Raw genomic sequence first — 26,522 nt, 5'->3', positions numbered from 1 at the left:
ACAATAAAAATTACCGTTTTTAGAAAAGTATTTTTAAAATTATTTATTTTTAGTGAAATAAACGAAATCTAAATGAAAGAAGGAATCTAGCTATATATATATGTTCACCCATTAGTGTATTAATATGCAAACCTAGTCCTTTTGCTTTGCCATTTAAAATTTTTCACTTTTTCCTCTTTAAGTTTGACGAGCATAGTTGAGCAAATATAAATGATTGATGAATGTGTCCTTTTTTTCCTTTTTTGGGCTTGCTAGCATAATAATTTTTTGGGTATTATGAGAATAACAATATATTATGAGCGACAATAATCTTGAAAAAGTGGGTTTTACAATAATTTATAATTATTTGTGATTTGATTTTTTATTATCTAGAATAAATTATTATTCATTAAATTGTCACAACCATATTTCTTTTCTTTAAATAAATAAATATATTTTCTATGTAGGCACCTTCAAGAAATGTCTTGGTTCATTTATTTCTCAAGTTAAACAATATTGCATTGGGTGCTATAATCATCACATTTATGGTACAACTTAAAAATAAGTAAGATCAAAATATGTTCAAAGCAATTATTATGTGCAGCGAAATGCATTTCATGCTCTCACCTGTTTCAGTACCTAATCCCGCTCATATTTATCTTCTTTTCTTAATTTTGTTTTCCTTCTTTTTCCCCTTCTCAATCACTACGCATACTGTGTGAAAAAAGAAAAATGGAAATACGTCTATTTATCTATTCGATATACTAAAAAATATTTTTAAAGGACATGTGACGTATGTCACTTCTTTCCTCATTTCTTCTTCTGTTGCTCTTTTTTTTTATATTTCCCTTTTAACCATCGTTTCACTAAATTCATATTGACTTTCACATTTGCCATTTGTTTCTTCTCCTTTCTGTCGCTCCTTTCCATCAACTTTGATTTACTTAACTTTTTGAGCTATATTATATAAATTGCTTTCTTTCGTAAATTTTACTATTATAACTTCACCTAACTTAAAATACAGATTTGACATTGATAGATTTTAAGTGTCAAAATTTTTGTTTTGAGTTCCTAAATAGAATAAGTTCATACTTTTGATATGCAACTTTAAAATATTAATAATAATGACTGCATGTGTCATATACAAGATTATGAATTTATTACTTTCAATGGAGACACATAACTCGTCAATTGTCAAGTTTTTGACCAATCAAGTCATCAAAACATTAGAGTTAATGTGGGATTTCATTTAAAAAAAAAAAATCACTTTGGTTTTATCGTGACAATGTCTCCAACCCTAAATTTGACACATCTTCCTACATGAAAGGCAATTTTGAAGTTACTTTTTCATTGGTTGATAGAAAAATCCTCAAATATTACGTATGTAAAACTGTCTAAACTTTCTTTGAAAGAGTATGTAGATAAATTAAGTTATATAAACAGTACCACAAATATTGCAAAATTAAAAAGAAAAGAAAAAAAAAAAAGCAATCAATCAAGCTAAGATGCTTAATCTATAGTGTGACGAAAAGATTGATAATGCACTGGTTGATGTTTTAGTATATTCTTAAAGGGGAGCCTTGGAGCTTCAATGAGACTCAGATAATTTACATTTTTTAAACTGTAAATACAAAAAGAGGAATGTGCGAACATAATGAAATAATTTCCGCCACTCTAATGTCAAAAAGAGCATCCGATGCTTTTTTTTTTCCTTTTGGCAGGTAGGCTTCCTAACCTACAAAAATTTGCCTGTCGTACAAGACAGTATAGCAGGAAAAATGGTACCAAGACAACACAGGAACTGGTCCTGACATGCGGAAAGATAACATAAACAAGATACGTGGTGAAGCGAGTTGAAATTAAGGTCGAAGTAGTTAGGAGTTGACACATAACAAAGCAAGACAATTATAAAGTTATTCCATGGATAAAGCTCCAGAGGCGATTAATGGAGAGAAAGGTAAAGAAACGGTAAACGAAAGCATAATATGCTTTGCATAATATGCATTAAATTATATGCTTAGATGCCAGAAAGGAAGATATGCTCGACTGCCAACTTGCAATATTAAATAACAGTGTGCAGCAGGACAAGAACTGCCCGCCCTACCCAGGGGTGCGATCCTTCTTTAAATGATTCTCACGCAACCCTCTGCCTGCTGCCCGAAGCTCTCCTACCGCTTAAGAGTCTGCAAAAGAACTGGAAACTGCCTAGATCACCCGGAACCAGATCGGATCAGACTGGAACTAGTGGTTCCTATGGGCTAGTGGAACCAGTGAGTATCGATCTGGTTCCCGATTTTAGATGTAGAACCGCCCAGTGCCCATCCACCCACTCGGACCGGAACGATATATATATCATCTCAATTACTTAATTATTTTATACATTATTGACTAATTTTGTTTCTTGGACGTGTAATAGGATTAACCCTCTTCTTTTTTCATTCTAATAATCTATTTACTTTCATTCTCAACCAAAACAAAAATAAGCAAATATAGAGGAAGGAGAGAACCAATTGGAGGTGTCCACAGCTTGTTTTAAGAATATAATTAGGTCTCTCATTAACCATTTCCATGATTAAATTAGGTTAACGATGAAAAAAATGGATCAAGCAATAATATTTTAACTTCTGTGGAGGTTAGGACTTTTACCGTAGAGTCTAATTCTCCATATGTTTCTAGTGTCGAAAAATCTTAAGAGAACTACACCATGACTTTTTAAAGAAATTAAGTTTTTAACTAATGAGTATGGTCTATTCATTCCGCCTTATAATTTTCAATCCTTATTATAAATCAATAGCTAGCAATTCAACCCAAATATAAGATCGAACAAGCTTTGTATGGATTGAGGACCGGTTCCATGGACCCACCCATCCAATTCCTAGATAGGTCCATAGAACTAATGGGCAATGAGCTGTTCCCGATTCCAAGGTGGGAACTATACATCCGGACCATGCTCATCCCTACTACTGCCCCTCGCTCTTGTCCTAGAAAAGGCTTGAAACCTCTATAAAAACACCCTTAAAACAACACCTTCGTTTCTGGTGTTAGCCTCCGTTGGTGTTCTTTCTCCTTAGGCTTCGTTCTTGGCAGGTTTTCCTATTCTTTACTTTTGTCTAGAATCTTTTCTTGACCTCAAGAAAGATCTGAAGATGTCTTGCATTCCATCTGTTGTTCGTTGTTTCGCGCATTCATCTCTTGTGGGAGAGCTGCGAACTGTGGCGAGGAGTTTCGAAACACCTTTCAAGAGTCGAATGATCTGAGAGGGAGACGTTGCTGTCTTCTTATGCTGCTTTTTCCAACATGCGTGTGGTTACGTTCCGAGTCCGAAGCCCAAAGAACGAGTCTTGTACGTGCAAAGAATTCCCGTCCGCATGCTACTTTGTTTGGTGGGCAGAGCGGCCATACATTTGCACAGATGAAATCTTCATGGAGAACGAAAGCTAATCTGTTTGCTTTCGTTGCCGACGGTTTTAGGGACTTTATGTTTCTCTCTTACCACATCATAAAGCTCTAAAGCCTTTTTCCAGCGTACATATGAAATGCATCCAATGCGTTATGCATCATGTATTATCAACTCTTTTTACTGTCTGATTGGGGCTTCTTCCTCTTTCCAGGAATGAACAATTGACAAAATGAATCTATTTTTTTATTTTATTTTATGAAACTTTAAGATCATACTTATGTATGTGTGATCTCCACCTAAAGATAAACGTTTTTTTTTCAATTAAAATTCCATCCGTTTCGCGGAAAATGTGGCACTTCTCAAAAATATTTTCCAGAAGCCATTTTCTAAGAAAATATAATTGTTTTATCGGCCAAAACTTCAATCGAAGCAAAAAATATTTTTCGTTGTTCAATAAGAAATTTTTTTTTTTTTTTCATGTACTCTTTTTCAATAATTATTTTTTAAAATATAATTATAATTATTTTTTACATTTTAAAAAAATCGATTTTAAATTATTTTATATTCTTAATTTTCTTTTATTTTTTTATTTTTGTTTTCTTTGTTTTTGTCTTCTTCTTCTTCAGCCAATCACCGGCCATGGCAACGATTGGTGACTAGCCAAAGACAAGCTCAAGCTCACCCGACGCCGACGAGCAAGCTTGATCTTGCTGCTCGCTGATTTGGTGAGGCCCTAGCTCGATGCTTGCCAAATTGCCAAGCCTAGTGAGTGGTAGGCCAGATTGGCGAGCTTGGAGCCCTAGCTCGCTGTCAATCAAGTGAGCGGTGAGCTAAGGAGCTCTCTACTCGCCTGGCTCACCACCAATGGGTGAGTGACGAGCCTCAAGCTTGCCTGTGGCCAGTCACCAGCGGTCATTATGGCCAGCAACCCAAGTAGCACTAACACGCGATACGCAACACGACACGACACAATATGCTGACACATCATTTCTAAAAAAATAGAGAATTTTGGGACACGTTATATATTAAATGTTGTTAGGTTTTAGATGAATCACTTAGAGAGGGTGAATAAGTGATAATGCGGAATAAAAGGAATTTAAAATGTTATTGCAATAGAACAATTACTTATCACAACCTGAATAATTGTCAAATCGTACCAGTGTACAAATAGCCCTTAAGATAAATAAAATAAAGAAAGTAAGGGATAGAGAATTGTACACAAATAGCACAAATAGTTATAGTGGTTCGGCTTTTGTAACCACTCTCTCGCTGACAGCTGATTGGTTAGATTTCACTAAACCAATCTATCAAATGTTATAAGATCTAAGTATCAAATACTCAAGCACGTGTGAATAATTCCTCACACACTCTTAACCTCTAAAAGATTACAAAGTATAGCTCTTACAGACAAATTTGAATGAATGAAGAACATTCAGAAGTTAGGAATTATAGACTTCATAATTTCAGCTCTATACATTAATCCCTTTTAGCTTCTCGACCTTCTTATATAAACCTCTATATCCAAGTTGAACATTGGACATTTCCTTAGAGGTTCGCTCAGCCAATCTTTTCGTTGGTCTTGAACATTGTCAGAAGATTTGATAGCTTGAAAGTTGCCGAGATTGAAATCTCTCTTTGATTCTATGCCCATACAATAGATGGAGTTTCCTTAAGTAGAGTGCTTCACTTGAAAAGAGTGCTTCACTTGAAAAGAGTATTTCGCCCTTTATAAATTGATTCATCCAAGACTTGATAAAATCCATCTTAAAGATTGGATTTGATATTCCTTCATTCTTATGTAAGTCCCTTAATAATAGAAAGAAATCCACCAATTTTCTGTCTTTGCATTAGGATTTTCTTCCTGATCAATATCTTGCTAATCAAATCTCAAATATATGAATTATTTTAGAACTTAGAGTTTGATTCTCCGAATCTAATGAGTAACGTTTGAATGTGCTCATCAAGGTTTCCACTTAGAAAAACTTTTCATCTTAATCAAAGAAAGTTTTTTCTGGTCAAAATAAGACAAGAATCAAAGAAAGTTTTGTTAATCATCCAAACTAGTAAGAGAATTTTCCTCAACAAATGTATATTTTTATATATGTATAATAAATGATCATTTTTATGATTATTTCAATTAGATTAATTCGATTCAAATTCACAAATAAATAAGTAATAAAAAAAAAAGCATAGAATGAATTTACACCAAAAATATTAATCCGCCATTTATTGATATTATTCATTGTTTCAATTTGGTAAATTCAATTCTATTCCAATAATCCATAAAATCTGGAGAAAAAAAAATCACATTTTAGACTCATGTGTCATACGTGTCGGAATAGAAGAGAAGAAAAAACTTAGGGGGTGAATTGTGTATTATGTGAAGTAAGAGTCAAAGGAGAAGAGAAAATTAGATTTTTCCTCTTTCCTTATTTATTATTTTTATTATTGTCTTTTTATTTTCACATATATACATTGTGACCCCTTATTTATTAAAAAAATTTAAAATCGACCTCTTGTATCGTAATCATGTGTCGAAAACTCATGTGTTAGAATTTTGACTCAAGTATCGGAAAGTGTCAAGAAAGTTGACCAAGTGTCGGATTTTCCGACAAATGTTGACCGAGTGTCGAAGAATAGTGGACACGAGTTAAAATGTTTGATATAACACAAAAGTTCTTAGAGAGTGTCAATGCTTTTTAATCAGCAACCAGCCAAGACAAAATTAACAAAAACAAGAAAAAGAGAGAAAAAAAAAGAAAAAGAATTAAAAAGTTAATTTTTTTAAAATGACAATAAAAGAAAAATAAAGATGAAATGGTTAACAAGGATATGAGATAAAAGAAAGTGAGTGGGGAAAATATTTTCTTCTTTTTCAAAAGTGGAAAACATTTTTCATTATCTTAGAATACTGTTTTTCTTCATGAAAAATGTTTTTTCCAATTAATTCATTTTCCATTAAACGAATATGGGAAAATTCAGAAAATATTTTCTTAGAAGTTATTTTCTATGAAACGAACGGAGCCCAAAATATTTTCCTAGAAGTTTTTTCTAAGAAACAAATGGAGCCCAGGATCTAACTTTTTTTTTTTGGGAAGACAGAGATCATCCATCTTCTAGCATTTGTCTTTCTATGGTTTTGATCAGGTCGGTTCGGACTTTTCCACTATACCCTTGTCGCTATTGAAAATGTAACAAGGCCGGCCATAGTCTAAATTTCGGGCAAATAACCTGCTTATGTTACACTACATGTGAATCCTTGGAAAAATTGTAGTCGTTAGGAGTTGATACATAACAAAGCAAGTCAATTATAAAGTTATTGCGTGGATAGGCTCCAAAGGCGATTAATGGAGAGGCAGGTAAAGAGAAGGCAAACGAAAGCATAATATATATGCTTGACATTATATGCTTAGATGCCAGACAAGAAGATAAGCTCGACCGCCAACTTGCAATATTCAATAAAAGCGGGCAGCAGGACAAGAACTGCCCGCCCCACCCACGAGCACGATCCTTCTTGAAATCATCTTCATGCAGCTCCTCTGCCCGCTGCCCGAAGCTATCCTACCGCCCCAAGCTATCCTACCGCCCCTCGCTCTTGCCCTAGAACACGCTCGAAGCCTCTATAAAAGCACCCTTAAAACAACATCTTTGTTTCTGGTGTTAGCCTCCATTGGTGTTTTTTCTTCTCAGGCTGTTTTCTTGGCAGTTTTTTCCTCTTCTTTGCTTTTGTCTAGAATCCTTTCTTGACCTCAGGAAAGATCTGAACACGTCGTGCATTTGATCTGTTGTTCGTTGTTTCGCGCATTCATTTCTTGTAGGGGAGCTGAGAACTGTGCAGAAGAGGTTCGAAACATCTTTATGACTCTGAGAGGAAGAGGTTGCTGTCTTCTTCATTTCGCGTCTGTCGTTTCTTTTGCTGCTTTTTTCCAACATGCGTGTGGTCACGTCCCGTGTCCGAAACCCCATGAACTTGTATCGCACGTGCAAAGAACTTCCATCCGCATGCCCCTGAGTTTGGTGGGCAGAGCGGCCATACATTTGCACAGATGAAATCTTCTCGGAGAACGAAAGCTAATCCGTTAGCTTTCATTGCTGATGGTTTTAGAGACTTTATGTTTCTCTCTCACGAAAACATAAAGCTCTGACGCCTTTTTCCAGCATACATATGAAATGCATCTGATGCGCTATGCATCATGTATTGTCAACTCTTTTTACCGTCTGACTGGGTTTCCTCCTCTTTCCAGGAATGAACAATTGGCAAAATTAATTTCTTTTTTATTCTACCATACTTTATGAACTTTTGCTTATGTATGCGTGATCTACACCTAGAGACAAAAGTTTCTTTCTTTAACCAAGGTCCAATTTTATTTTATTTTTCCAGAGGAAAAGATCATGCATCTTCTATCGTTTAGATTTCTGTGATTTTGAATTTGGAAAGTCAAGATAAGGGCTACTTCGGACTTTTCCACATCCTCTCGTCACTATTGAAAGAGAAACAAGGCCGGCCATCACCTAAATAAGTAAATATCGGAAAAATAACATGCATATGTTACACGTGAATCCTTAGATCAGGCACGAGTCAAATCAACTTAAATTACCTGTGTTAAAAATTCAACAAATCTGGAAATATTAGGCGGTGGCCCAAAACAATCAAGAAGAGAGCATCCCTATTTTGGGAATAGGGAACTTACATTTGAGGGATAAAGGACACTTAGAATAAGATGTTTCAATAAAATTTGATTTAAATAATCTTGTGGAAATGGTTTTTTAATCAGTGAGGTTAACTGAAGGCAACGAGTTTCCATATTAAGCTTTCTTTGGCTTACCTAACAGTCTTGTTCCCGTTTATCTACACTCATCATCCAACTTATAAACATTCAAGTAAAGCGAGGCATTCCGAAGCGAGACATTTGACGGACATTACCGTGACATGGACTTCAATTCAATTCCGGCCTGAATGGATCAAATACTAGTCCTGATCAACATAAGAATTGGTATCTTAATGCAGAAAAATTCACAATTATTTACTGGCTATACATTTTTCTTTCCTGAGTTCAAGCGCGCGCATAATTTCTGCAATCCTTTCACTCTAACATTCAAAACAAAGTGAGCATAACAACTTCCAGTCAAATCTTTCTTATATCCCCACAGGTAAATTTATCAGACTACCAATTACTCCTTCTCATAGTATAACTTCATAACCAACATCCCTTTTCTTGGAGGTGAAATCACGCCTCATATAAAACCAAATGCAGGATCAACACCAAAGTGATTCACTACTGGGAATGATCCCGGCAAAATTTCGAGGGATACTGCCTTCATAACTCAAAATTTTTGTAGAAAATCTCGGAATCAAGTAGGAAATAAACAAAAAACTTTGAGGACAAAGGGTTCTCAAAAAGTCATTTTCCCACTGCATATAAATTTTCTAGTATCTTAGCACAGGGTCAACCCACCTGAAATATCTAAAGCATCAGTGCAGATGCATTCAGAGATTCAAACATCACAACATCATCATGTTGCGGGAAGAAAACAATGAAACAACAAAAGAATAGATCGAAAATAGAACCAAATGCTCTGCTTGGCAGTTCAGAATAGACAGTCATTTCTGCTTCTCTCAATCAAATAACAGATGCAACCACATAAAATGATTTATGAGGATCTCATACATGAATTAAAATGTCGCCCCCAAAAAACTATATATATCCCTGACTGCTTGCTGTCAACTCAACTTGATCAAGATCTAACCGAGAGCTCCAGGGCAAAATGGGGCTCTCAAACCATATCATGAATTCAAAAAACCATCTAAACAATCTTGACACTTAGCCCTGCCTTCTCGAATCAAGTTGTGCAACTCAAATGAAATTGGCCCTCTTTAAGAATCTAATTGTTCTACAGTAATATGGCCATATCGACTCAATAAAATCCAAATACCTCTCCAGCAACCACTCTTGCAATTCTTTGAGTTTCCTTCTAGAAAGCTCCTTGTAGTCCAAGTTCTTTACATCCACCACAGGTTGCCAGACACGAGAATGTACGTCTTCTTTTAGCTTCCCGTTTGCGACATACTGATAAGCAGTGAGGTAGTACACAGGCAAGTTCTTAACTACTTTAACTGTCTGCTTGAAAGTGAACAAATAAAGTGCCCACAATCCTCGGAACAGCTTGACATAGAGGGCAACGAGGAGTGGCCCCAGGATCCACAAAGGGGTCAGCTCCTTTGAAACTTCCCTCCCATAGGTCACATTAATAGCCAGGTACAAAGGAGCACTGCCAATACGACATAATTGAAAGTATGAGGATAAATCTCTGTAATGGCTCATCAGACACTATCGAGCATGAGTCCACTTGCCATAAGCAATTTTAAGTCAAAGAATTAATATGGTTTACAGAAATAATATGATTTACAAACAAAATCAAGGGAAAGAACAGTTGTAGTTCTAACAATTCCAAAATCAAGCATCAGTCCCACCAGTTTCTTATTGTTATCATTTCTATTTTTCTCGGGGGTTGTTTCAAAATTCATCTCAAATTATGATAAATCTTAGCTCAGTATAACATCTCTTTCTATTATATCTACAATATATATCAAATTATTTTAGTTGAAATATTATCCATGACTGCTATGTTTCACAGATTGTCCTATTAAGCAAAAACAGATTTCTGATATCAACAGTCCGTTGACCTTCAGCAGAAAGAAAAAAGGTGCCCATCCCTTGTCTTTTTACTTTCTCCTTTATCTATGTTAACCTGAACTATATCTCTATTACAAAATATTGCAGCATCGGTAATAAAGCCTGAGAGCATATGCAGTAAGCAGGGAATGATGGCACAGATGGCAGATCAGAGAACAGATGCCAGGAAAGGACCATGCCACTTACAATATTAGAAAGGGAATTTTTATTGCTGCATCCAGACCCCAAAAATGGCACCACAATACTTTTATAAGCTGTTTCCTTTCCTTTACGGGTGTCCCTGTTTCACTTACCCCACTTGGAGGCAAGGCTTCTCCTGAAATTTCATCAACTAGCTGACCAGGTGATCTTGTGCGCAACATTGTCAGCCATTTCCTGAATAATCTTTGGATAGCAGGAGAGCCACCAATGCTTTCATCTGCTTCAGATGTATAAGAAACTGGCACATTCTGTGCCTTTGGTGATTCCACTATGTTCTCATCGCTCTCATTTGGTAAGTAAGAGAGTTTAACAGAACTTTTGGAGGTTGTCCCATTGGCTCTGCCTGCTGATTCATCATTTTGGGCACTGCCTTTAAAGGATGAAATCCTCAGACATTTGACCCTTGATGCAGAAAAACGAGGAGAGGTTACTCTGCAAAACAAGCTATCTAGTCTCAATTCCAGTGAGCTAAAGAAACTTTACTTGACAAAATAAAGTGCAATTCAGATCTAAAAGAGAGAGCATTTCAAAGCAATCATAGAGCCAAGATGAACAAGGACTTTACCATGACCCAGAGGAACTTGTCTGAACTAAAAGAGAAGTCACTAAAGTAAATGTGAAACGACCGAATTAAACTAAAAGAAATCAGAAAGAAGAAACCATGTATGTCACATATATTGAAACTAGGGTATCGTTAGTGTCTCTCATGCTCTAAACATAGAACCATTATACTTTTTCATTAAGTTATTAATTATAGAGATAGCTTTTAAGTATTTTCTCTCTTCCTCTCTCTTTAAGATCCTAGAATGTTTACATGGTATGAAAAGCCACCAAGAGAGAAGGACCAAAATTGAAACCCTAACTCATATCTTTCTTTTTGCCATCAGTCTTATAAATCAAAAAATCCTTGCTTCAGCCATCATTGTCTCTACTCAGACATTCAGCCCACCACTGTTTGTTGTTCCAAATCCTTTGTGTTTTGTCCACAGGTCTTCACCTTGAGAGCAGCCACAACCAGTCATCCTCAAGAGCAGCATCATCATCCTCTGCTTATTGCAATTTCAGATCTGCTCCAGTTTTCTCTGAGAGCAACTCTATCTCGTGAACTGCTGGCATCTCCATTATTATCATGGGAGTTGTTGTTCGCTGTGGACTCATTAGTCTTTTCACTAGAATGTGCTAGAGAAGTCCACCACAAGTCAAGCGTCTCTATTCTCTAGCTTCATTCTACCTGCATCTTTCTCAATCGTGATCATTTGTTCTGCTTTTCCATCAAAATAGCTATGGCACCCTAATAAGCCCTTTTTCGTTGATTATGCCTTCATTGAGGAGCTAAAGTTGAGCACCATGGGGCGGTGCAGTTTAGTTTGCCACAATTCGAGTTGGGTTTCCGCAAGGTTTTATCAATGTTGGGTGAGAAAGAAGTGTCAACTTTCATGATCATGTGTTTCTTCAGCACTTGTCAAGTCCGGTTATGGTGCAGATTACATTCAAATTTTCTTATAAGGTCCAGCTTACACAATTTCAATTATCTTAAATCTGATTTGATGTAACCAAATTTCTTGTCTAGTGTAAGGTCTGGCTTATGGCGCTTTAGTCACGGACTTTGAAAGAAAGTCGCACCTGTCTTATGCAAGCTGGATACTCCAGCTTGAGGGGTAGTGTAGAAGTATATTTCTAGATATTAGTCAAGAGTTAGTAGGTAGTCATAGATAAGGAAGTTAGGATTTAGTCAGTGTGTCATGCTATGTAAATGTAACCATCTTTTGTACTCTTTCATTAAGTTATTGAATGAAGATGTTACTTTTCAGTATTCTCTCTCTCTCTCTCTCTAAAGATCCCACAATATTTACAGCTGCATTCATTGTATTAGGAGTATCTAAGCCCAACCCTAGCACTTGCTTTTTCTTCATCCCTCCATCCTCCCTGTTTACTCCAAACAAGTTCAGTTTTCCCTATTATTTAATAGACTCTTTTTCCACATGTATCATTGTGACGTCATCATCTCCACTCCAGCAAAAGTCTTTGCAACATCATTGACATCAAGATGGATCATCATGTTTCCCTTTGAGTCAAACTTATATAACTTCAGGAGTTCCCTTCATAGCTCACACTAAGCACCAACTAAAATTCTCGTTGACATAAAAGTGACTTTGCCCCCAATGGCACTAATTGCCAAGGCCTTTTCTCTGAAAAAGGGAGACAAATAGCTATGGGCACTTATTATCAGGGCCTTTTCTCTGAAAAGGCAGACAAATAGCTATGCCCCATGTGCACACGCGTGCACACAGAGCCCAACTCTCGTACTGCTACCTAGTGCCTGTGAACTTCACAATTTAAGTTTGACAAAACCATCCACTACATGTCCATCTATACTGACAAAACTAAACTTAACACAAAAATACAAGACTTTACCAATATAAAAACTCTGATCTTTCAGATTCTCATCAGTCATATGATTTTCTAATCACACAGGCAGAGATACATAATTTAAAACCTGTTCCCCCATGACAAAGTAGATACTCTATACAACAAACATGTACGGTGACAACAAATTGAGTAGAATCCAGACCTTAAAAGAACATGATGCTTTAGGGACAACGGTCTATCTGTTTTCCCAACCACATAACATCGCTTTAGTGTCAGCACTTTGCTCAAGGATAAATGTCTTGAGGGAATTGCCACATAAGAACCCTGCATTCAATAACGAGAACAATGCTGTTAACTCATAGAAGAGCTGTCAAAGATCATGCAAACCTAATGGCATAAGGACTCACATGAACTGAAGACTAAACAGGGTATGTATGGTACCTTGCACCGATATATTCTTATGGTAAATGGAAAAAGTATTGAATCAGAAGCACAGGATGTGATGTGATTTAGTTCATGTATCTTCAGCTATAGCATTTCATCAATATTTATCTGTTTAAATATTAAACATTGTTATACAGAAAAGTCAAAACCCAAAATGCAGTTACACTTAATTGTAAAATCCTTTTTAGTTACTTTGCTATACGTATGAAACTCCGTAAGAATTTGTGCAAAAGATATCTTTTATCACCACCTATGTAAACAATCCTACTGCAAACTTATATGTACCAGAAGTCCTTTATCATTCAAGTGTCATCTAAAAACAAATTAAGATAGTACGAAGTATGAGTCCAGTTCAGTTTAGAGAAAATACGCAACTTCTAACACACCCATGAGAGGATAAACGACAGAAGTGAATGCACATCATGAATGGCTCATCGCTGATGTTGCGAGGTAAAGTGGTACTTTAACGTGTACGCAGACCCAACAACTAATAGACAACAGAAAAAGTTCATTCCAAGACCACACAAATGCCACTAACCAGAAGCATCATCTCTCTAGAACAAAATTAAATAAAGCACAAACAAGTGAAAAGCTGTCCAGTTCTCCACAGAACCTGAAATTGATGGGTTACCAATGCCATCTCCTCCAATTTAAGAGCCCAACCATTTACTCGAGCAATCCTTATCTGAAGACACAGCCAAATAAGAAAAACAGTTTAGCTAAAACTTCCAAGTTACAGTCAAGAGAAACTAAAGCAAAAAAATCACAAAGCCCCACTCTTTATTCCAGCAGATTGAACGATAAAAAAGATAGCTTTCGGCTGTTACCATCCGAGCAAGAGGCAGGCGGTGGCTCAGTGGACAAAAGCAAGCCAACCCAAGCTATCTTTTCCTAAATGTATTTTTATCCCAGCAGATTGATTGAAAAAAAAAAAAAAAAGATACCTTTCGGCCGTTTCCATCCGAGCGCGAAGACAGCCACGCGGACAAAATTAAGCCGACCCAAGTTACCTTTCCCTAAAATGTACAGTCCCCCCGACCGAAATTCCCCAATTCCAGCGACAACAGAAGACCCACCATCAAGAAAACGGTCGCCAAACAGGGCAAGACCAGGAACATCCACCCCAAGAAACCCCGAAACCAATTTGCGCCCCAACCCGAGAACCCAACGCCCTCAAAACCCTCGAATTCCACACAAGACAAGGAGGAGGAAAAAGGGGTGAGAAGAGGCGTAATTCGAGCGGCTTGCCTGAAGAGACGAGCTTCTGGGGCCTCCTTACCGTACGAGCTCGCCTGAGAGACTGAGGACGGTGGAAGAAGAGGATAAGGACATGGGAAAAAAACCCTTCCTTCCTGGGGTTCGGGTCTGCAGAGGTGTAATCCGGGGGCAATCTCCGTACGCGGTGGAATGGAGAGAAACGGGGAAGATGAAATGGAGGTGGAGGAGGAGGAGGAGGAAGGAGGGTCTTCAAAAAGGTGAAACCTTTCGGATTGCTTTTTGCGGTAGACTAAGGTTGGTTGATTGATACTATTCGACGCCGCGGCGGATTTTTGAGGATAACTATACACAGAGCTTTAATAAACTAAGGTAAGGTTAAAGATAGGCTTCGAACCAAAAACCAAAAAAAAAAAAAAAAGAGAGAGAGAAAGAGAGAGTGTGTAAAGATAGGCGGTTGAATAATATATATATATATAAAATAATATAAATATATTATATACAAAATAATATAAATGATTCATGAATTTTGATTAAATATATAATTTAATCCCTAAACTTTTCATTTATTCAATATTACTTCTAAACTTTTGCCAAATGTGCAGTACAATATAATTTAGTTCCTAATTTATATGAAAAATATTTAATGTGATCGTTTTGTTAATTCGAACTTAGTATACCAAAAGTAATTTATAAGTTGAACAATAATATTGCACTTTAAACTAAAATTTAAGAACCACCGGGGTTTGCTCTATCTTCAAACATGAAAGGAGAAGGTAGGGAGTTCGAATCCCTAACTTCTTGTCAGTTGGGTTGGGGACGATTTAGTTTTAATTGTAAGTTTCGACTCCCATGTTCTATAAAGAGATAAGGCAAAAGTCTAAAAGTGAAAGTTAGATTAGGAGTAAAGTAGGACCGATAAAAAAAAAAAACAAAACTAAAATTTAAGAATTATATGAATAAATTAAAAGTTCGAGTATTGTATTACATATTAAAATAAAGTTTAAAAATAATATAAGTCATTTTTCCAAAAAAGAAATTGAAATTAGCGGCTTTTAAGGAACCGCGTGGGTTAAAATGTCATGGGCCCAGGATTGAGATTCCTTCGATTTGGGGTATTAATGGGCTCCTTTCAGCCGAAAGCAAGTCTCATTTCTCGTCTCTTTTTCGGTTTTGATTTTGGATTTCCTCCCTTTGATTTCGATTTTCGTTTATGTTGGTTGCAGCATCGTGCTTTTGGTTTTTGCTCGGTCCAAGAAGGGGAATTTTTGTCGACGATCGCGGTTGGTATCATCCAAGATCGGGTCTTGTTTTTATGTCCGTCTATATTTCTTCAGCTTCCTTTCTAATGACCTTGTTTCACATTCCGCTCCATATTCAAGTCACATTCCATGAGACCCGATCTTGTTTAGAACACATTGGAATAGGGCACGAGTGTCTAGATCACACGTGTTAGCCGACTTGGACCAGCAACCGTACCATTCCTAACGTGGGCACCAAGTTCAGTGCAACCAGAGACGCCATAAGTATTTCCTTGATCTTATGCAAATCACATGAAAGATATAACTGCTACATCACTCCATATCAGCTGCATTGCATTCGCGACGCTAAAGTTCTGATAGTAGTAGTAATCAAAGAGTGATCTGAATGACAACTCAGCACTTTCGAAAGTCGAAAGAAGCGATGTCCACCCAAACGACGTCGATGTTTAGCAATTCCAGCTTTCTTAAGTGGCTTCTGATTCCAGGAATTTACCAGGGCGCGTTCAAAAATCGAAGCGACTCCCCAAAACTACATTAGAAAAGATTATGGTAGAATATCTCATGGTTCATAGACATGCTCAGACACCGCATATAATCCGGAGAAATGAATAATCGAGAGCCCAATATATTTGCCACCAGCTGAAACTGACATGACCTAGCATCCAGCAACACGGATGTTTATCGGCTCCAAAGTCATCAACAAACAAGCTATAAACCAGAATCAACAACAATGATGGGGCAGATGGTGTCATATAAGTTGACCGAAGTTGACGGCTGCCTACCGTTAAAGAGCAGCGAAGCTATTGGCTCATCATGTTAAAAAGCCAAGGAAACATGTGAAAAGATCCATCGAAGATAAGCCCATGACCAAATTAAAATGTTCAGAACAATACATTTGTAAAAATAAGGTAGAAGGCAAGAAGCCCACCACATATTGTCAAAACCAACCCATATGAACTGAATGTTTCCAAGACGCATCTGCTATGCTCTCACCTGGACAACCATTGACATGACAACCCGTCTTTTGAGATGGTACAGCAGCACCCCTTCTTCATCCACAGTAATCAGCAAATATCAAGACCTGAAGGCACAAGGGTATTACCAATCAAGACCAGAGGAACTGTCTACAACAGAACACGTCTAGGGCTCTACTCTCTACTAATTACAGTCAGTATCGACTTGACCAGTGCCAACTTGCCGGTCCGTATAGTTCCCTCCACCACGTGAGGAAGTGCCTTGACCACTCTTCTCCTTAAACTTCATGCCTGTACTTTGAGAACCATCTTTTGATCCTTCGACATGGTTTGATCTGTTATCGCTGTATGTCCCCACAGGCTGATATCTGAAGTGTGAGTTCGGCCGCTGTCTTTCACGATGTCGAATATTTTCCTGCCCATTTGAGTTCCAATCTCCATGAGATCCATTGCCTCTTGCATTTCGACCACCCTGGTTCCTGTGGAACCCTGAAGGAAATTGGGACTCATGACGCACATCACCAGTTGACCTAACTGAACCATGTGTCGAAGAATGGGTACGAACTCCAATTGCAAGAGCCTTCTTTTCTATCTTACCCTCCACATGCCCTGCTTCATTCACATTATCTTTTCGGGAATTATATTTTCGATTGTCATTGGTGGACAAAGCTTCGCGATGTTCCATTTCATGCTGTGCTAATGCGGGTGTTACACCATGAGGGAGCTCTGCATCAATTCCACCACTGTCAGCCTGAATATTTTGGCCTCCAGTCACCCTACTTCCTCGAGAAATATGAGCAGAAGATGAATGGGATTTGGGTTGCCAATGAGAAGTTGAACGTTCGGACACAGCATGGTTTTCCTTGGGAACAACTGGACTTCTTTGGATCACCTCAGGTGGCGAAGATTGGTTCCCACTTTCATCCATTTCCTCAATGCCCTTCTTCTGATCATGATTTACAGTAACCCCAGTGGCTTTATGTGCCCGAGGAGCATGACGCTTTCCTCTTCCTGCAACTCCTTGATCTCTGGCAGGATGAATTGTGACCTCTGCAGCAGAGTTGGAATTACTTGGAAGGTTTGAACCATCACCAGAACCTAGCTCATCAGATCGTTTTGGCTTCTCATCCACAGCTCTTAGTTCAAGTTCCTCAGCTTGGTGATGCCCACTCAACTTTTGCACGTCTTTACCTATGTCCGAGATGTAAGATTGTCCATCTGCCAAATCATGCAAAGTTGATTCCTTTGGCCCACGTTGGCGCCATGATCCATGGACTCTTCCTGGCTTATTTAACCTACTGTCTCCACTCCTAGATGACGGTTTGGCAGGTTGAGCATTTTCGATGCTTTGTAGACCTGAACCTCCTGCCGCCTCAACACTAGCATCTCCAGAATTTATACTGCTTGAAGCAACTGTATGTTGATGAATACTTCCTTGCTGAGCCATTTCTTTGGCAGCAGGCTTGGGAACATACCTCTCAATCTCTGCCCTCTTATTTTTTGGATTATTCTGGACCGGATTCTCGATCTTGACAGTTGAATTAACACCCTCAACTAGTGCCCTGTCACTAGCTTCATCAGAAACCTCAATTTTGTTCTGTGATCGAACAGGCGCCCATACAACAGATTCACCACTGTGGAGCTTATCTGCAAACCGGTTGGCTTGTTGATTTCTTGGTATCCTGCGAGAATGCTGTGACTTCCACGGATAATTTACTCTAGTATGGACTTCTTCACCTGCAATAGATGGATGCCGCTCTGAAGACTGTTTGGCATCGCCAGGATCAGGTGGTGACTCAACCTGTGTAGAATTCAATTTGGACTCAGGAGACTTTCGCTGACTGCTTTCTTCTATAGTGTTCGCTACAGTAATTTCTTTAGGTGCAAGTACAGGTAAAGCAGATAAGGTGGATGCCTCATCCACCTTGTATTTGTTCCTACTAGTCTTGCTGCCTTTTTTTCTTGGCTGAACCATAGACTCAACCATACCATGTGGATTCACAGGAGTCCTATCCTCACAGCTTGGAGTGCTCTCATAGGGAACATCAGCAGATTTTGTGACACCGTCGGTCCCATCAGCAAGGACTTTGGACGGCTCAAAAGTGCCCTTCTCATTGAAGTTTTTCTCTGATGAAATGTGTGATTTATGTTTGGGCCCCACACGCTTCTGCTTACACGTACGACCATCTTCAAGAGGGTCAGAAGCACAACCAACACCAGTTTTGGTGTCCTGCTTTAAAGGCCCAGACTGGTTGCCAACCAATGCATGTTCCTCACAAGCACCATCAGGTGGTTGTGAAAGATTGGATGGAGCAGTGGATCTTCCAATAACAGCACTAACTTCAGAAACTGTGATGGTATTGGAAACAGACTCAGAGCTTAGCACTACAGACCTAGTAGAAGCTTTGGCCATTTCAACAACGGGCTGCGGGTCATGTTGCTTATTCAAAGTAGCACTGGTTGACACATTTTCCCCTTTTCCAATTGAACCATCCATAGCTTGTGTGCGTCTGTTCAGTTCTTCCAATTTCATGCGTGCTTTTGCCTTCTGATCTCTAGCTCGTTCTTCCTCCTCGATCTGCCGCTGTTTTATCCGTTGCTTTGCCAACTCTCTCATCTTAGCTTGCTGAGAAAACATTCGAATTGTATGTCATAGTTATTCAGGTGGAGTAGAAGACTAATTTTTCAGAAGAAAATATGTTACCTCTGCCACACTCTCACTGGGATCGTAAGCAATGGACACAGTTCCTCCCTCATCCTTTCCTTGGTATAGTGGTGCACTGACGTCATTAGCTTTCCCAGACATAGGATGGGGCACATGAATGTTAGAAATCTCTAGAGATGCATCTGTTACAACCAATTGGTCAGGCTCCTTAGATCTCTTCCACCGCTCATCAGCATCTTGAGTACTTGACCTTCCTCTACCACGATGATGAGATTTTCCTTGCACTCCATGAGGATGCCGCCTGTGAAATTGCAAAATATCTTATCAACATTCTAAGCAACTGGAGCCAAGGGGGTGAAAAATCTGAACTAGTATTAATTGAAGTCCAAGAGAAAAGTAGCAAACCTAGGAATGGTTGCCTCACTGGCATCAGCTTGCTCTAGGCTCTTACCCCCACTAGAAGCATCCATTTCAGATAGGTTAGGTTTGGTCACCTTACCAGCATGAATTCTTTCAACATGAAGAGCATTAGAGCCAATTTCTTTTGCAGAACGGCTAGACATGGTGTCAGGTCCTTGAAGGTTATTATCTTCCTCTGACCTATTCGAAACAAATGTATACTCACAGCGATCATCAGAAACCCGAGCTTTAGCATTTAATCCCTCAATTTTCTGGATTAAACTTGAATCCTTTGGGGCAGCGACAGAAGATTTTGGAGCTTCTGGGACGACAGAGTTGTTATACGGTCTTCTCACTGAATCAGCATCATCAGCCCTTTGCACATTTTCAAGTTCCTTTACCCTGGTTGGACCAGGACCACCACCTCTGTGATCAAACTTCTGAGAAGCCTCCTCAGCTGGCTCTGCATTTTCTAGATCTTTCTCTTCATTGTTGGGATCCGATCTCCACTGGTTCTTCCACAGTGCTTTCTTGCCAGGTTCATCCTTGTCCAGAGATGACTCGTCCTTTGTAACAGTTCCCTCCCGTTTATGTCCTTCGCCCTTTCCATCCCAACTCTCTTGTTGCTTCAAGAGAACTTTGTACTGCCCCCTAGTATCACGAGGATGACCCAAATCCACTTCCTCACCATCTGATGCTTTATTAGTGGAACCATAGCCACCAGATCTATGTGGTATTTCAGGAGCATTTTGGCCAGAATAGCGGGGAGGGCCAGCTGCCATCCCCGTATATGCAACATCTCGTTCATTTGAATTGTGATAGTTCATTGGAGGACCAAAATAACCATCGTAGGGCATAGGACCAGAGTAATACCCAGGCCTAAGAGGCATACCTGGGCGAATAAAACCGTCGGGCATTTGAGGTCTATACATATCTCCACTAGTTGAGTGGTGTCCCCTAGGTCCAGCACCTGGAGGAGGATGCATGGTGGGAAGAGCAGGAGGCGGAATTTGAGGACGGTAGTAAGGAAATGATTCCACAGGAAAGCCACCAGGTGCAACAGGAGCTCCATAAGGGGGGCCCCCTGGAGGCCGTCTGAACCAAACACCACCACCTGGAGGATTGTTAACTAGGGGACCATGCCAAGCACTAAACTGCTGAGGGAGGATGCCGGCGTTTTGGTGAGGAGGATGATCCCCACGCCACTTGTCCACACCAGGTCCACCATCTTCACCACAGGGAGCATTGTCTCTTCTCCATGAGTCGTCAACTCTATTCCTGGGATCAGCATTTATAGAGCTATCACCTGCAACATGAGAAAAATGGTCAGATTTGACCTTCAACTCACTATGGACAAGATCTAAGAAGCAATAGATCTCAGAACACATGTAACAACTGCATGAAGGAAATGTACCTTCTTTCACCAATACCGCTGAATCAGAAGATACCTCTGAACCTTGAGGAGCATGCTCTGCAGAAAGGTAGTCAGGTCATCAATCAAATGAATTGCCTATAATATAATCAGAAACTTTATGGAATCAAGCAAGAAAACCTATATTTTTCCAATTAAAGTGACTCATTAGAAGAAGCTGACAACAGGGTTAATGTGAAACACAATATCTATACATTCTCCATATAGTAAATTGACAAGAAAAATTATGGGTACTCATTCGATTCAGAAAGACCAAAAAATTTTCTTTGAAACATGCAAGGAATAGCAACAGATAGTGGACAAGAAAAAGACAAAAATCAAATTAAGCACGTGATCATCCCGGACCACTGTTATGACAGCCATGTTGCCCATCTATTTAGGATTCAACATTATTTAGAAATATCAGGACATTTCACCTTGTGAGCCCGCACTTTTCCCACAACCATTTTTCTCTGAACCAAGAACAGGGAAGTCCCCAGAACTTAAAGAAAACCTGTCATTCTTAGAGGATGTCGGTCCCTACACATATAACAGCAAATGAGCTGAATTAGCCTGTGCCTTTGCATGCACATGGAATAGAAAAGTTAGGCACAAGCAAAAGATTAGATATTAGCTGTCAGCTAGCTAAAGCAAACTTTAAAGGTCGAGACTGTTAACAATGATTGGAAAAGGTTGCGCAAGCATCAATCACTACATATATCATCAGATCCTGCCATAAAACCAATCTACACATTCTCTTAGACATTAGCTTGCGCTGAAAACAATGAGAGGTGAAATATTGGTAACATAACTTCGGCAAACAGCCATAGTCTTAGTTGACATTATAAAAGGCAGAATATTTTATGGAACAACTGAACACACTTTTTTTCTGAAGTTCTCAATTTAGATGATCACTTCCCACTTAAAACATACAATCATTACGTAGATAATATTGCCCTAAGATTGCCCTCGTTTTTATTTATCAATAGATGTCTCTCAAAGCACAAATTCTCCACATGAAAAAAGGAATTATATATTTCTGGTTGTATATTTGATTAATGCAAAAGATTGAGCTTATCTCCCCATAATTTCAACTCTATGCATAAAAGCTCCCATCATTACAGATTATGGCACCAGGCTCTTACCAGTCTTTCCATACCCCCAGTCACTGAATTATCAAGCATAGATTCTGCAAAACGAGATAACTGTGAGCTACCAGGCCTTGTTTCTGCACTGCGAGGACGTAATGACGCTAGTGATGTCTGACTGGATGACAATGCTCCAGAAGCTGAAGATGGCCGAGAATTTGGGCCCCATGCATTAGTAGAATCAAGAGCCCTGTCACTTCCTGCAGTCGATGGTCGGGTGCCACTTTCACCCGATGAAGGCCGAGCACTGAGGTGGCTTGGCGAATTGCTACCGTCACCACTGGGGGAGTGCAAAGATGAACCCCACGCATTGGGCGTAGAGGAGGAGGACCTGCTGCCCCAACTAAGGGTACCCCTGAAATATATGGTGGCAAAATGGAGGGAGAAAAATCTTTAACAAATGCTGAGAACCCTCTGCCGTTTGAACATACTGGGACAAAGCACATACGGAGAGATTAAAAACCCCAATGTCAGAGATGTATACTTACTTTGGAACAATTTCCACATTTGGGTCCAAACCATGATTCTCGAGCCTTTAATAGCAGAAAGAAATGAAAAGGTTCAGCAGCAAAGAAAGCATCAAGGAGATATGGATTAAACATACTGATGAGACCCCGTACCTCTGGCTGGGTAGGTTTATAGGTTTGGGAACGGCGACTTTCCCCAATACAATCAAGCCACTTCTTCTTCCAGAATTCCCCCACCTGAAGCAATATAACAATTTAGCTAACCTATATACATCCTTGTGATTTCATAATTCCTCATTATGTTGACCTAGGGATGCAGAAGCATAAAAAAATATTTTGATTTTAAGGTCTTTACTAATGTTTTAAGAATCCTAATAGAATTAGATTTAATTCTTTGGGTAGGAGTCCTATGTATAATGGGTTTTACGCCTATCTATCACACACTAGGGTTGTTTTCAAATTGGAGTAATTTCTTATTTTGATGAAATTTATTTCACAAAATTGTCCTTTCTTTTCCCTAGCTTTGATGTCCAGAAGACAATTTTTTTGATTTGGCAATTCCTTGTGAATTGTTCGTATTAGCTTCTTCAATTCTGTTCTCGGTGTTGAGCAACTTGTTACGGTTATCTTCCCTACATCAGTATCCCAAAAACTAACAAGGGACATTCCTTCATCAGATACGAAAACATGACCAAAAAAAAGTAAAACCATGGTGAAATCGCTACGAAGATCAAAAAGAACCTAATATTGGAGGATATTCTCAGTGATTATTCATACGCACCTGACAGTGAAAAAAGAACAAAGCTTAAACTCGCATAAAATCAGATGATAAGCAGTTTATCTCGCAGGTCATGTATACTCAATCAATGGTACTGTTAACCAACCCCTTGTGCTTTACATTCAAACATCTTTCCAACAATTAAAATTCAAAATCAGTTACATTGACAAAAAATGCCACATCAACTTTTTCTCTCAATATTATATTCCAAACCTCTTAGCACCAACATCCCCAGAAAAGAAAGCATCCTCAATAAGATAACATGTCATAAGACGTATATACAAATTTTACAGTCAAAGTTTGCGGAAAAGGGCACAAAAACACCCGGGAACCCGAATTTCCATGTGGAATGATGTCTGTTAGCCTCATTTAATTGACACTCTGGTTTTTTTTCTTTTTATTATGCTGGAAGACACATGTCATGTACAAAAGAATCTGTCACAAATGTGTCATCTACAGAGGAAAGAATCCCACACACATCAACAAATGAAAAGGATGACGATTGGCAGAGACTAGGAAGTTTTCCAAGAGCCCCCTCAACTTCCAAAACTCTAGTCATGAAACTTGGAATGTACTTAAAATGCCATTAAAGTTACTTAGAATTGCTTTTGAAGTACTTATCTATCTCAATCGATTATCATAATTTCGAAAGACTGCCAGGAGGTAACGGGATTGGTAACGGGATTGAAAATATCATACCTCCGTTCTCCAGTTGTACCTGATGCCATGGTTTTGAAGTTGCCCCAAGGTCATCCAAACAAATTGGACAACACCTGATAGAAGCAAAAGAACATTACCCTCATCAGGCCATCACCCTTAACAAACCAAGAACAAAAATGAGAGTATCGGATACAAAAGACAAGAAAACGGAGTAAAGTGGAAAATGGACACCAAAACAAAATCCATAAGAAAGCATTTCCAAAAAGCAATGCTAGACTTACTAAGATTGGTCTAGAAGATTAGTTTACTAAGTAATATGTCAAACTGTGAGTACTAAACAAGTTGGTGCATTTAACAATCAATATCTACAGACATTAGTAAATTAATTAATTGTGTACACCAGTTATTGTAAATCTAGCATTTCTTGCAAAAAACTTGTCTGAAACAATTTTATGCAAATGAATTAGAATACATGACGTCAAGAAGTTCACAAAGATAAGTATATGCAGTCACAGTTTCAAAATGCTACAATTATTCTTACCGCAATAAATACAATACAGACACCAGCCTACTGATGTCAAATGACATGGCAACAAATGAGTGCTTGAAATTCATATCTAGCATCTCCATTGAAACCGTGTTATCATTGGAACTAGACTTCCCAAATCAAAATGCTTCCACATACGCTATAGAATAAAAGTTGGTGGATGTTTACCAGCCTCAAAAAACAACTGTGTGAGTTCATAACTGGCTAACCATGTTAGTCATAGAATAAACAACTTAAGAACGCCTTAAAGACATTACCGTAATCATAAAGTTGCTACTATTCATCCCGAGATATAACTAACGTGCTATGTCACAAGATCATTCCATAAATTCGTTAAAGACAATAGGAGAAGTAAGCTGCCATGTCTTGAGAAGACATTCTCAAATTTCATTCTACTCTAAGGAGCATTTTTCGCCCACATCTATTAAAGAATTTAACTGGTCTAACAACTCCATGCGTCTTTCTGCACGCTAAGCAAGGTTTCGATTCTTTTGTGAAAAAGCTTCGATATCCAACACAAGTCAAGGGCCAAAAAGTTAACAGAACTCGAGATGCAGCCATGAAACACCATCTACTCCGCCACAATCAACCATCACAGCTATTTCAGGAAACTATCCTAGGAATTCCGGCGGCAGGAACCCCCCCTGCCTCGCGCATAAGGGCTCCATATTTCCTAGCGGCGAACGGCTCCCAAGAAACCTCCCAAAATCACGTCTGGATCACCTACCACAATCCGTCCACACAAATCCAGCACTCCCTACCTCCTATTCCACGAAACCGCCCAATCCAGAACGACCGGCCCAGCTCCCCTCGCCAAAAAATGCCCGTGGACGAACCGGGCGAGCCCCGGAAATAAGCACTCCCTAGTAATCACAGTAACTCCGCAAGCCAAAACTCAAGGAAAAGAAATTTAAAAAAATACATAAAATCAACAGCTGATCGGCATTGGCAGCGGCATCCGCTCGCCTCGACGGGACGCAGCCGCGAGACGGACGGCCGGAACCGCCCCGGAGCGAGAGAGGGGGGGGAAATCACTTGCCTCGACGGCGCCGGCCGCGAAACCCTAAGCCGCGGCGCGAGGAGACGGGATCGACGGGAGTCAGCCGCTCCCCTCGCGCGGAGGAGAGAGAGAGAGAGACAAAGAGAGAGAAAGTAGGGGGGCCGCGCGCGGCGGAGCGATCGAGCGTCGAGATCGCCGGACGGTGGGGAGCGGCGGAGAGGATTCGGTATTTACAGGTTCTAGAGAGAGAAAGCGACGGCCCCTCGGATCGAGACGCGAACCAGAAGAGAGAGAAGCGAGGGAGGAGGAGGGAGGAGGTGAACGAGAAGAAGAAGAAAAGAGTGAAAAAAAAAGAAAAAGAAAAAACCCGAAAATGGCTTCGATTTTCCCCTCATCTTTATAACCTAAAAAAGCTTTTGTTCCTTTTTTAGGTTTTATTCCCCCCTTTTTTCTTCCCCTTAATGTATATACTTAGATATTGAGAGTTTTTTAGATTAGACTAGATTGGACCGTCCGATCGGGTCGGGACGTTCATCTCTGCCGTTGAATGACCGGCGAGATATTGAGGGAAAAGAATTTATTTTTTAGGATATTGTTTACTATTTTTCGAGATTCGGCTCGTCCTTTTATTTTCTTGCGAGAATCCCTTATGGAGAAATCTGTCCCGAAATGGTCTAAATGGTTATCTGATATTATGAGCTCAGCTTCCGTTTTGGGCTTGCTCGTTTGTGGCAACCAAGGATTATTATTGTTAGGATAAGATTTGACCACAGGAGCCTAATCGTGAGGACATCAAATATGTTCGGCTTGGCTTATAATTATCGAGCAAAAGTACACATGCCTTGTTTATGGGCAGAAAAAAAAAAACTCAATATTTAAAAGATTGCAATAGCATTATTTTTATTGC

General features: G+C 39.1%; 2 protein-coding genes across 3 annotated transcripts; both read right to left on the bottom strand.

The window, feature by feature from the left end:
• Positions 1-8,937: 8,937 nt before the first annotated feature.
• LOC104417915 lies at positions 8,938-14,629 on the bottom strand. 2 transcript variants are annotated; one of them, XM_018866642.2, is made up of 5 exons: positions 14,338-14,629; positions 13,703-13,774; positions 12,848-12,969; positions 10,261-10,707; positions 8,938-9,649 (listed from the first exon to the last, which is right to left on the bottom strand). In XM_018866642.2, the coding sequence occupies exons 2-5, from the start codon at positions 13,727-13,729 to the stop codon at positions 9,235-9,237; spliced, it is 1,011 nt and encodes a 336-aa protein (XP_018722187.2). In that variant the 5' UTR covers positions 13,730-13,774; positions 14,338-14,629; the 3' UTR covers positions 8,938-9,234. The 2 variants fall into 2 exon arrangements, with proteins under 2 accessions (XP_018722187.2, XP_018722190.2); XM_018866645.2 differs by having other exon boundaries at positions 14,369-14,629.
• A 1,668-nt stretch (positions 14,630-16,297) lies between these two features.
• Positions 16,298-25,947, bottom strand: LOC104417904 (protein MODIFIER OF SNC1 1). The gene is made up of 10 exons (XM_010029104.3): positions 25,655-25,947; positions 24,108-24,181; positions 22,784-22,867; positions 22,652-22,696; positions 22,161-22,518; positions 21,453-21,555; positions 21,019-21,075; positions 19,611-20,910; positions 19,245-19,506; positions 16,298-19,166 (listed from the first exon to the last, which is right to left on the bottom strand). The coding sequence occupies exons 2-10, from the start codon at positions 24,134-24,136 to the stop codon at positions 16,725-16,727; spliced, it is 4,680 nt and encodes a 1,559-aa protein (XP_010027406.2). The 5' UTR covers positions 24,137-24,181; positions 25,655-25,947; the 3' UTR covers positions 16,298-16,724.
• Between the last annotated feature and the right edge of the window lie 575 nt (positions 25,948-26,522).

The sequence above is a fragment of the Eucalyptus grandis genome, chromosome 2 (genome assembly GCF_016545825.1).
Source record: "Eucalyptus grandis isolate ANBG69807.140 chromosome 2, ASM1654582v1, whole genome shotgun sequence".
Classification (NCBI taxonomy): Eukaryota; Viridiplantae; Streptophyta; class Magnoliopsida; order Myrtales; family Myrtaceae; genus Eucalyptus; species Eucalyptus grandis.
Note: the sequence above shows the minus strand (reverse complement) of the source record. Positions and strands in the feature narration are given on the sequence as shown.